The sequence below is a fragment of the Piliocolobus tephrosceles genome, chromosome 3, assembly GCF_002776525.5.
Source record: "Piliocolobus tephrosceles isolate RC106 chromosome 3, ASM277652v3, whole genome shotgun sequence".
Lineage (NCBI taxonomy): Eukaryota > Metazoa > Chordata > Mammalia > Primates > Cercopithecidae > Piliocolobus > Piliocolobus tephrosceles.
In genome coordinates, this window is record NC_045436.1 from 67,155,794 (window position 1) to 67,168,472 (window position 12,679).

Consider the following 12,679-nt stretch of genomic DNA (forward strand, 5'->3'; position numbering starts at 1 on the left):
ACTTACAACATTAAGAAAACATGATGAAAAGTCTTCTGCTTCTTTGGTATTATTGTTATTCTAAACAGAAATTTTTAAAACATAAAAATGTCTGTTACCTGCTGGTCCAAATGTTTCTGAAGACTTTTCCAATATTCCTGTTGGATCAGAGATAAGTGAATAGAAGTTAAGCAATTTATACATATTCTGCCAGCACTCAGCTGAAGGCTCACTTTGTTCTGACACTGTAATTGAATCAGAGTCATCCATATGAATAGTCATGTGATCCACCACATCTTTTGAACCTTTCCTAGACACTTTTGATGTTCTTCTTTCAGATCTTCCTAATGAATTCTTGTTTCGAGATTCCTTTTTGTTATTCTCATTGTTGGTCCGTTTGTTCTTTGCATTATTTACTCTATTGCCACCATTAAGACTTCCTCTAGAACTGCGGCTAAAGTCAGATGAACGAAAGTCCCGATGTTTTCTGGTTTTGAAGGTAGGTGTTGGGGAAGCAGATCCCGCTGTGTATCTGCTAAGTTTAATATCAGTCTGTGTTGCTTTGATGTCATCTATCATTGTGCTAAACTGATGAATAAGACGAACCAAAGCCATATCTACATGCTGGCTTATTGACTGACAGGAAATAGTAAAGTTGCAGTGAAAGGTGTTATAATACCGCTTGCTGAGATCATGAAAAGAAAGGGCACTGGTAGAGTTCTGAGGGGTACACACAGACTTTTCCATTACAACAGCACTGATGCTAAAGGTTCCCAACATTAATGCCGGTTTGAACTCAAGTGGAGGAAGATTCACATGGCCTTGCCTAAAAATGTGAAATAAAAAAAGGACAAGGTTTTTCTTCCATTTTTCCAGAAACATACATCTTTATTAATTTATAAGCAAAATCATCTCCAAGGTAAAATGTGAGTCTTAAATAATTTTAAGCAAGCAAACCAGTAAAATATGCTTTTTCACTAGGCCAGGCTTTTTATAGTTCGAAGGTGGGCCTTAAGTCTTCCTACTTAATCTTATTCTAAAACTAACAAGTCAAAATCAGTCTTCTTATGTCAAGAAATGATTTCCCTGAAGTGATGAAACAACTTTTGTTGTCATTTGATGGTACTGCCATAGAGTATTGGAATTTAGAATTAATTATAGATCAATTAGGATACCTCACTTAACCATCCCTTCACCTTCTATAATCATGTATCTAATTTATTCATATGTAACATAATTTTAGTTGATATTAGATAGGAAACCCTCATGCTAAGTTGAAAGCTAAGAGGAAAAGCAATTGAAACAAAAATTAGAAATACACACGCACACAAAACCTTAAAATCTGATATAAAAATTATATTGGCAAATCCTCCTGCTTATCTAAAGATTTTCATGTAAGACTATTATAGTAAATGTTAATATAGAAAGTCAAAAATGTCTCAAATTTCTATAAACTAACTACCAATAATAACAATAAATCCGGAAACAAAACTGTAAAAAGGTATTTTTTCCCTCTTCTTCCATGCACACTATGAATGTGCAGATATGGGAGTTTTTTCTGTAACAAAAAGAAAAAAATCAGATGCTGCTTTGATATTCTGCATTTAACTTAAAGAATTTATAACTACAGAGCAGTAATTCCTTAATGAATACTAGTATTAATTAATAAGAAAAATGCCTCATTGTAGTGTAATTCATATAAATGCACAAACTTACAGGAAGTGTACAATCAATGCCAACTAAGCATATGGTCAGAGAAGGAAAAACTTGATTTTGAGAATTAGAACAGATAGAAGACAGAAGACTAAAAAGAGATGAAAATAATCCACAATTGCAAAAACAAGAATCTAAAACACGTAAGAGTAGTAAGAAAATCTTAAAGAGGGGAGATTCAAATAAAAGAGAAAAAGAAAATGGCTATACCATAATAATAATTTGCCTGACAAGTAAAAGCCTGACATGGGCACTGCAGAGCCAAAGTTACAATTAAAATTGTAAAACATAGGTCCCCGATAAGTGCAGCTACTTTTACTAGAGACAGCAAAGAGACAAAGAAACTATTACTTACAAGGACTTACTACATGCCAGATTCTATGCTAAATATTTAATAACTGCCCTGGCTTTACAAAGTAGTAGAAGAGTTATACATATCCATACAAGAAACTGTAACCCCAAACTAATATGCAACAGTTAGCAGAATGAACAATCTGCTACGAAAACAAACAAAAAATCCAGACAATACTGAAATTAATGGCTGGGAAAAGTATATTGTGGTGAAGGTCTCCAAATAAATAAGAGCTTAAGATAGAATTACAGGAGATCTGAGAAATAAAAATTAATCATAAGTTAATTGTAAGAATGTGGAGCATTTGGAGCTGACATGGTAGCAGAAAAATTAAAAGGAATGTCAAGTTCAGCTAGACCAAAGGCAATGAAGTTCACAAAATCACTCAAAGAAGCTCTCACTCAAAAGACTTGTGTGCTCAAATGAAGATCTAGTCTGTGGCAGTATTATATGGGATTTACTAGGCCAATACATAGGCTATAGGTATAATTTTATTTATATAATCTATATCTCTATATATAACCTATTACATATAAACTATATATAATTGAATTATATATAACCTAGTTATATATATGAAACTTATATACTGTATGTGTATATATATATAAACATATTTATATATAAATGGATATATTTGTATGAAAGCTGGCTCTTGCAAATAGAAATACAAGTTTAGCTCAGATATTTTAACCCTAAATAGACAGTATGTGTAGGTATTAATGTTTGGGGTCTGGATTTGATGGTTCCAATACTTTAAAATTTCAGTTACTGTGCTTTACTTAAATAACAAGTCTCCCAATACCATGATACAAATTTGTAACTAAGACTTACTGTGAAAACTGCATAAAGTACAAACTTATGGCTCGCTCTTCAGCCCACAAGTCAGTACAAAACAACAGATGTGCATTGTGATCACTGACTAATCACATCACTTCAAAATGTGTCAGTGATAGTGACTAGTTGAAGCATACCTGTTGTTCAGTTCATGCACACAAAGCATAGCATGTAGTTACTTGTGTTGCCCCCTTGTCTCTCTCTCTGTAATAAATCCCCATAACATTTTACAAAAATGAATAATCAAATGAGGGAATTGGACAACAAAAATGAAGATGCAGCAAAGAAACTAAAAATGAAGATACTGGTAGGGAAAATCAATTGAATGGTGTTATGGAAGAAAGAGCCAACCATGAAAGTGTTGATACCCAGAAAAACTCAGTGGAGGCAAAATTATTGACATAAAGAGGAAAGTGGCCATGACAGAAAGGATGAAGATATCCCAGAGGAAGTGATGCTGACAAAAAACTTCATAGTAAAGAGAATCAAAGATGATTTCATGACATTGAAAGTGTAAAGCATAAAATGTTGAAAACTGATCCATACATACAAAGGAGTTCGACGTTTTGCCAAGGCACACAAAAGCTGCTTGTTCTGTATTGTATGTTATATCATAAGAAGGACTGGACCTTTCAAACTACCCTTTGATAAGTTTTTACAAATAAATAAAATAGTTTAATTGTCAGTGTTTCTAACATTTTAAATTCCAATGTACTAAATATCAGTTTTACTTTTATTTTTCATTTTCCTATACATTTATAATAAACAGTAAGTACATTTTTAATGTTCTGACAAATACTATCAAGGTCACAAAAGTAATTTTTTCCACTGATTATTAAAATTGCTTTGCAGTTTCAGCTTGTACAGTCATTGTTATGGTACAAGACTATTGTGAAAAGCAAGAACTTTTGTTAAATTATTTAAAATTTAAATAGAAATGTTTCAAATGAAAAATATATTTTACTTAGCTATATATCGGACACAAGTACTTTAATTTACCACCTTGCAAAAACACAAAAAGGATGAAAGAAACAATACTACAGAAACCTCTTGTCATGAATGCCATGTATCTTCATATTCTACTATTTCTATCCATTTAAGGCCCACCTCAAAGTAAAATTCCAAGTACCCAAAATATTACTCAAATCCTGTTAGTGGTATATTATTTCCTATGTAAACACTAAAGAAACTGAAGAACCATCCATGATAATATAAAATAACAGCAAAAGACGGTTCTTAACTTTCACTATGCTACATTTCTATTTGTTTCTGAGGGCTAGACTCTCAATATGACTTGTTTCTGATACAAAAATACTACCTGACATGAGTCAACTCAGAACCTTCAAGATCATAAAAATTCCACTATTACAAGAGCCAAGTAAATAAAGGGCAAGTGCATATATCAATATATATGACCCTCATCTATGTGCTAACATGGTTCAAAAATATGCCTAAAAATAGGCCTCATAATCTGTTGATAAATGCAACTAGTTATTAATAAGAAAATGTGGCCACTACTTTTACTAAAAGGTAATTATCTTCTCATAAGCATATTAAAATTACTTTCTCATTTGGATTACAAGAAAGTCATGTTAAAAAACAAACGTATTATAATTCTTGCACAAAATTATACACAAAAATGCAAAAGACACCTTCTTGCTCTTTTGCCTTTTCTCTCTTTGGCTGTGTCAGAGTCCACAATATCTGCTCTGAGGCAGTCCAAAGTCCCTGAAAATGAAAGGTGTTCTCCAAAGTACATTCGGTAGCAGAGTGGCATTGTATCCTGTGACTGGATCCCTGTATGACTCAGAAGAGGCTTGAAAACAACCTAAAAGACATTAACATTCATATTAGCTCAAATTACAGCTTATCATTTACTGTAGAAATTACATATAGAAAAATGCAGCTATTTTTCTTACCCTACCTCAGTACATATTAGTATCACAGTGTGAAGCAAAAAATGGTCTCGTATAATTGACTCTAACTTTACTTAAAATTTAATATTTTTAGTACCCATTATAGGCCACTCATCTTCAAATTAATAATAAATAAGGACACAGATTCTTTGATCCTACCTGAGTGTCTGAAAGTACAAGGAAAATAAAATTATGAATTAGTTAAATCATTCTACGTCCTGCTTTTAAAACAGGTATGAATTTCTATTGTGTTTCCATTTACAAAAAAAAAAAAAAAAAAAAAAAAAACTTATAAGGTTCACAAAGTTTTCAACTTCCTGTGTTAATATAAAAACATTATAAATGTTATGAATATCTGGCCTATTTTTAAATGGAAGCACCTGGTTGTAACAGTCATTTAAAATTTACCTTCAGAGAACTTCCTTTACATTTTAAGTATCACACATGCTTATGGAAATACATTATTCTGGTTAAATCTCTAGTTAACTGGATTTCAGACACTAAGCACTAACCTGAATGGAAAGAACTACATGTGTTCAATGCTACAGCACTACAATCACTCTGACTACTCATCCTCTGCCACATGGTTCCTTTTCCCCCTCCTACATCCTAAAATATAGGTGCTATCCAGTGCTTTTCTCAGCCTCCTCTTTCACTACACATTCTACCTTAGTGATCTTTTCCTGAAGCTTAAAAAAAAACGCTATCTAAATGGACAAGTGCCATTTACACAATGAGAGCCAAGCCTATATTTCCGATTGTCCTAGGTCACCTCATTTTGTTGTGTGTGCTTGGGAAGATAGCTCTCTCTTTAATTGACTCTAAATTCCAATACTTCTTATTTTTCTACTAATTTTGCTCCATCTGCTAACCCTTCTTTCCTTTGTTTTTGATCATGAGCTTCCTAATTTCTCAAGTACAGCTGGCCCTCCATATCCAAGGGTTCTCCATCCAAGGATTCAACCAACCACAGATTGAAAATATTAGGAAGTAAAAACCAATAAAACAATGTAGCAATTTAAAAATACAAATAAAAACCCAATACAGTATAACAATTATTGACGTAGTATTTACATTGCATTAGGTATTATAAGTAATCTAGAGAACATTTAAAGTATATAGAAGGATGTATGTATGTTGTATGCAAATATCTGCCATTCTATATAAGGGACTTGGGCACAACACAGATTTTGGTATCCTGGGTGGCGGATCAGAGGGTGGGTAGGGGGTTGGTCCTGAAACCAATCCCTTGGATACTGAGGGACAGCTGTATGTAAATATGCTCAAGACACCTTTATCCTGAAAAAACGATGCCTCCTCTGACCCATGTCCCACTCTCACATTTGCCTGCTAGCCGCTCAAACCAAAGAGTATGTTTTAAAGGATTTCACTCTTTATTCTCCATATTTAATATTTAATCAGTTAAATAAGACCTTCACCATATCCTCATTTACCTTTTTGAAGCCATAAACATCTAAGCCTAGAGTCTCATTACCATTGGGTGAACTATTTCAATAATTCATCCTTTCAACACTAGTTTCTCTATTTCAATCAATTTAATACATTTGCTACTCACGTAATATTTCTATATCTATAGTTTTCGTTACTTTATTTCTCTGCTCTAAAATCATCAATGCTTCCCCACTGCTCGCTCAATAAAGTCTTAAGATAGCACTAAAAACCAAAGGGTATGATTATCTATTCATGTTGCTTAGCCAATTTGTTACAAATAACAGAAAGGTTACTATATGAGACTCTTCTATTTAATGATTACATATAGATACTTATTTTGCATTTATAATTAAGCCATGTACTTTTAAAAGGCTCCTCCCGTTTTGCATGAAGGCTGTAGGAAGACAGGTACGGAATATCCTCACTAGAATTCCAAGGTGCATACTACTGGATGGTTCCAGTTGCTAAGTAATGACTAAGGAGGTATTATTATAATTAGAAAAAAACAGGCTGGCTCACCTGTGCATCAGCAAGCTGAACAGCAGGAAACCCTTGGTTTGCTTCTTCTACACCTGCCACATCATCCTGACTGGTGCTATGCTGAGAATGTGTCCCATCCAAAGTATTTTGGTCACTAGACAAGACAGTGTTGAAATCTGAGGCTGAGGGTATTGTAGGAAGATTGGGTGCAACACCTAATGGAATGAATTTTTAAGAATAAAATGTAAATTATTGGAAAACAGAAACACGTAAAAGCATACAGCAGGGTAAACTTTTGAAGCCTGTAGAGCAGTACCATTTCAAGACTGTTTAAATTGAAAAGAAAAAAAAAATAATGCATACCTTTAGGTTATTTTACAGACACGATTTATTAGTGAAAAATGAAATTAACTCTTCAGAACACATCATCCTTATCTATCCTTACATATACATACTCTTTTAGATTTAATTAAATATTTGTTAAGTAACTAAAAGTTTACAATGATAGTTATAATGTCTCAAAGGGATCTAGATAAACTAAAGCTGTCTTCTGTAATGTCAAGTATATAATGTTGTAATTACACTTTGCATTTTCTCATTTACCACTTAAACCAGTCACATTAAAAGGAAGCTTTAAACTCTTTATATACAATCTCATATTTGACATATTTGCCTTTCAACAATAACACTGAGTGACTGCTTACTACTCTCTCAATTACAATGTTATCAAAGACACTTATAAATATAAATGGACCAATTTCAACCAAGCAGTACTTGTTTGAGATTTTTAACCTATCTTCTGAAAAATAAGATTTTGGTATACATTCCCCTTAGACAGTTAAGCAAAATAATGTGATAACACAATACCTGTGGGAAGACTATTGTGCCCTGATTTTGTAACAGGAGATTCTTGTACCACACTTCCTCGATTACCCACAGCATTTGACATCCAATTATAGAAACTCACAGATGATGGCTCAGATAGCAAGGGATGTTCAGATAACATATCAGTGGCCACTGTATTTCCTGAAAAAAAAAATGTAATTTATATAACTATGTTTGAAGAACCAAGTTAAAATGTATGTTTGCAGATGGTTTTAAATTCTCACTGCATAATGTTGGTATTTGGATATTAATGCATTAATAAATAGCTTATTTTTATCATAATGGGGGAAATTCTGTATTGCTGGTCGAGACAGCACCCCACACCAAAAGCCTACGTTGACATTAGTCAGTGCTGCAATTTAAAAATGCAAACTAAGGGCATGAAGACTCCAAAAAGTTACAGAACAATGGATTCCTAAAATTTTTTCTCAAAGATAAGGTATGAGTGATTAGTTGTACTACCAAAGTATATATCTAACTAAACTTAAGTCCTGTTTCATTTCAATTCCCCCATAAATATAAAAATGTAATTATCAAATCTAGAGCATGTACCTGTTCTTGTTAGGGAGCTGCTTTTCACAGCAGCACTGCTTCTCTGAGGAGTCCCTTCCAGGAGGTTGTGCAGGCTTGGGAAGCTTCCAGTCAGGTAGCTGAGTAGGCTCTCCTTCCTTGGACTCTCCTTTACTGGCATCCCAGCACGTCCAACATGCACTGGAGAATCAGTGGCAGTGTCTCCACTGGTATAGCTCAGAGAATGATATGGGTGAATGCCCTACAGAAAGTGTAACAGGGTTATTTCTTACGTATATAAAAATGACGGCTGATAACTACAACCACTATTACTATTACTGTTGCTGTAACTGCTAGCTATTTTGCACATTAATACCAAAACTGATCATGTCTACTAGGATTGTGGTGAATGCTTTTTACATACGTCCTTAAATGTAGGTAAAAATGTTTTGTAACTCTATAGTACAAGAAAAAGGGCTACTTTTATTATCAATATTATAACGAAGCACATCCACTTATTTTAACCATGGATCATTAATTCCCTTCTTAATCTGATGAGGGAGTCTGGTGACAAGACATAAAACCACATAGCACAGTATATCAAACAGATGGTAGAAATGAAGCACTATTCATACTTAAGGAGCAGTAAACAGTATATTGAAACTTCAGAAAGTTATACATAGGGTGTTTGTGGAAGTGCCAAGGAACATTCACGTGGGTAGCAAAGAAAAACAGTAGCCTGAAATATTTATATCACTGCTTATTTACTGAACCAGCAAACTGATACCCAGACACAATATCCCTTGCACAAAATATTCCCTAGAAAAACCTACTACACACACATACACACACACACACACACACACACACACAAAGGATCTGTGACAGGATCTTTACATGACTGACACCATCAAAAGTAAAGTCTAGGTACTCAAAGAAACTAAAGAAAGAAAAGTTGTCTACCTTCAGCAACCTTCCCTGCAGTTTTTTACAGGAGTCAAGATAGACATCTACCTGGAAGGAAACTAGAGGCTTTTTGCTAACAGCAAGAAATGTTGACGCAATGGACACCAGTGCTGTGAAGCCCTTAAAAGTCTTAACCTCCTCTGGAAAGCAGAAAAGTTTATTCCTTTTTCTATGCCTTCCCAGTCATCCTCACTTAGATGAGGAAAGGTGGAGGAAGGGTGTTGACACAGGAAATAAAAGAACACTTAAAACATATTAAACATTTGATAAGTATATTTCATGTATTATCTTATTTAATCCTTAAGTTCTCTAAGGTAAGATATTATTTCTGTCCTAAAGGATGAAGAAAAGTCACTTGCATACTTACTAAGGAAAAAGCCAGATTTTTAACCCATCTACCTAACTTCTACCTTCAAATTCTTAACACTAAATTATCCTTCCGAGTACTCTAATAATCAAGGTTTGTTAAGATTTAATTCTCTGGAGAGCTCTAAATGCCAAAAAGACTTTCCACAATTAATGAAAAAAATTAAAAATTACAGAATTTTTAAATTTCTATCTTCTGTCATATCTATGATTAGAATGGCAGATCAATTTAAAATACAGTACGAAAAAAAGACTACAAAGGCAAAAAGATCTTGAAAAGCAAAGATCTGAAACTAAGCATTTGGAATTTCACATTTTTAGAGGACTTTAATAATCCATAGCAAAAGAATGTTCAAAAAAAATTCTGAAAATGAACACCTTTAACAGGAAAACATCTAAATATGATTCAGGAAAAAAAGCTAAGACAGATTAAAGTGTCCATCAGGAAAAAAAGTTAAGACAGATTAAAGTGTCCCAAGCTTCTAACTATACTGTGGAAACAATAAGCTCAATAGTTAAGTCTTCTTTTTAAAGTATATCAAACTATCATTGAATGTTTTAACTAAAAGAGCCATACTTACACAGAATAAAAACTTTGAAAGCCCAAGAGACTATTCAATACAAAGTAAGTCCTGTGTTCCAGTATACTGGATCCCTTTCCTAGAGGCTCTCTTAATTGTTTCTTATCTATCTTTACATAAATCATTTAGGCCTATATAAGTACATACATATTTATCCTTTTTTAAACACACAAATAGATATCATCCTATACTTTATCAGTGTACTTCGGTGATCATTCCATATCCACTTACAGATCTACTTCATCTAAAAGATTTCATAGTATGCATCTATATCACTGTACACTAGTTTATTAGTCCTCTAATGATTAGTACTTTGTGTTGTTTCCACGATTTCCCTTTTATAAATAGTGCTGCAAAGAATGTTCTCAGACTCATCATGTCTTTGAGCATCTATGACTTTCTCTAGAATGAATTCCTGAATATGGAACTACTAGATAAAAGAGCATCACCTTCTAAATTTTGACACATATTGCCACATTGTTATTCAAAGAGGTTGCACCAATTTTACTCCCATCAATGCCATATGAGTATCTGTTTTCTCACATCTTCACCAACAATGTACACTATTCAAAAGTTTTAGTCTTTCAATCTAGTAAGTGAGAATGGAAATCTCATTTTAGTTTACATTTCTTTAATTATAAGAAAACATCTTTGTACATGTGTATGTATTTTCCTGTGAACTACCTGTTTATATCATTTAACCATTTTTTCTATTTGGTATTGGCTTTTTTCTTAATGATAAGAATGAGATCTTTATATTTTAGAAAATTGTCCTTTTGTCATGTGTTTTACTGTTCTGTTTACAATACAGTCATGTGCCACATAATTACAGTTAAGTGAACTATAGGCAACGTATACAACAGTGAACCCAGAAGATTATAATATCATATTTTTACTGTATCTTTTCTATGTTGAAATAAACACCAGTGTATTACAATTGCCCACTGGCTTCAGGATAGTAATATGCTGTACAGGTTTGTAGCCTAGGAGCAAAGGCTATCCCATATAGTCTAGGCGTGTAGTAGGCTGTACCATCATCTAGGTTTGTATAAGTATAGTCTATGATATTTGCACAACGACAAATTGCCTAATGACCCATTTCTCAGAATGCATCCCTGTTAATAAGTGATGCATGACAGTATATTACTTTTTTCTGTGTAGAAATTTTTATTTAATATTGTCAAAATTATCAGTTTTACGGATTCTGGGCATCAATGTGAGTCTATACACAGACTTTCAGAGAAAGTCAAAAAAAATTTTTTTTTTGAGATGGAGTCTCGTTCTGTTGCCCAGGCTAGAGTACACTGGCAGAATGTCCGCTCAGTGCAACCTCCAATTCCTGGGTTAAAGCAATTCTCTGCCTCAGCCTCCCAAGTAGCTGGGATTTCAGGCGCCTGCCACCACACCCGGCTAATTTTTGTATTTTTAGTAGAAATGGGGTTTCACCATCTTGGCCAGACTGGTCTTGAACTCCTGACCTTGTGATCCACCCGCGCTGGCCCCCCAAAGTGCTGGAATTACAGGCGTGAACCACCGCACCTGGCCAGAAAGTTAAAATTTTAACTTTTTCAGTGCTCACAAAAGTGAACTAGCAAAAAATAAAGAACCAACAACAACAAATAACTAGCAAAAAATAAAGAACCACTAACAACAAATAATTGATTAAGGGTCAGATATTGCTCTAAGCATTTTTCATTAATTAACTCAGTTATTTCTCACAACAACGCTCTTCAGAAGGTTACTATTATAATCTCCATCTTACACCAAGGAAATTGCAATACAGTTAAAACCCATTCAGTCACAGAGCAACTAAGTAGCAGGGGCAGGTTTCAAACCAAGGCAGTCTGGCTTCCAAAGTGGTACTCTAACCACTTTGCTATATATGTCTCTTATCAGGCATCCATTAAATGTTCATAAAACCAAAAAAAAAAAAAAAAAATCGTAAAATAGTCTAACCCAAATCACCTATTGATCATACACTGCCGAAAAGGCTTCTCATTAAAACAGGTAATTATAAGATTATCAACATTTTCTATTTGGGATTTTATTGAATACAGTATTCAATAAACTGAAGACAGCTCTAAGGCTTGGTAGTTATAGTGGTCCTTAACAGTAGTTACTGATGATACAATTTTCAAAGAAATATTTAAACTGAAATTACAAATCAAGTTAATTTCAACACAAAAGTGCTATCTGAATGTTAGGTTGGACACCTAACATTTAAATTTGAGATAAAATTTTAGGTTTTCTCTGTAAGTCTGAATAACTCTAACCAAAAAGAGCAATAATATACCTTTATTTTTAATGCAGAGTCACTATGGGTATGAGTTTTAGAAAGTTTCCTCATTATCTCAGCTCCAGTTACGGGTCCGGAGCTACCAGGTGGAGGTCGGTTAGCTGTTCCTTCTAATAGCATTGTGTGTTCACTGACTGTGGCTGAAACAGTTCAAAAGAATAAGTGAGCAATAGATTATCACATATTTTCTTGAAACATCAGCCCCAATATTTCTAGTTATATAATGACACTCAACTTTCATATTCCTTGACAAATATTTATTTTCTCCCCCACCCCAATCTTCTCACTCAGTTTCAAGAAGGGAACAAACGGCTTTTATTCAGACTTTCACATATTCCATGCAAAT

The 12,679-nt window shown here is 33.7% G+C and overlaps 1 protein-coding gene across 6 annotated transcripts in view; it reads right to left on the reverse strand.

The window, feature by feature from the left end:
- KIAA1109 (KIAA1109 ortholog) overlaps positions 1–12,679 on the reverse strand; it is a 215,483-nt gene that overhangs the window by 90,060 nt on the left and 112,744 nt on the right. For all 6 annotated transcript variants that reach the window (XM_023217544.3, XM_023217545.3, XM_023217546.3 and 3 more), the window contains exons 42-47: positions 12,331–12,473; positions 8,167–8,386; positions 7,597–7,755; positions 6,769–6,944; positions 4,534–4,709; positions 99–805 (exon numbers count right to left, since the gene is read on the reverse strand). In XM_023217544.3, coding sequence (XP_023073312.2) covers positions 99–805; positions 4,534–4,709; positions 6,769–6,944; positions 7,597–7,755; positions 8,167–8,386; positions 12,331–12,473 — 1,581 coding nt within the window. The remainder of the gene's footprint in view (positions 1–98; positions 806–4,533; positions 4,710–6,768; positions 6,945–7,596; positions 7,756–8,166; positions 8,387–12,330; positions 12,474–12,679) is intronic.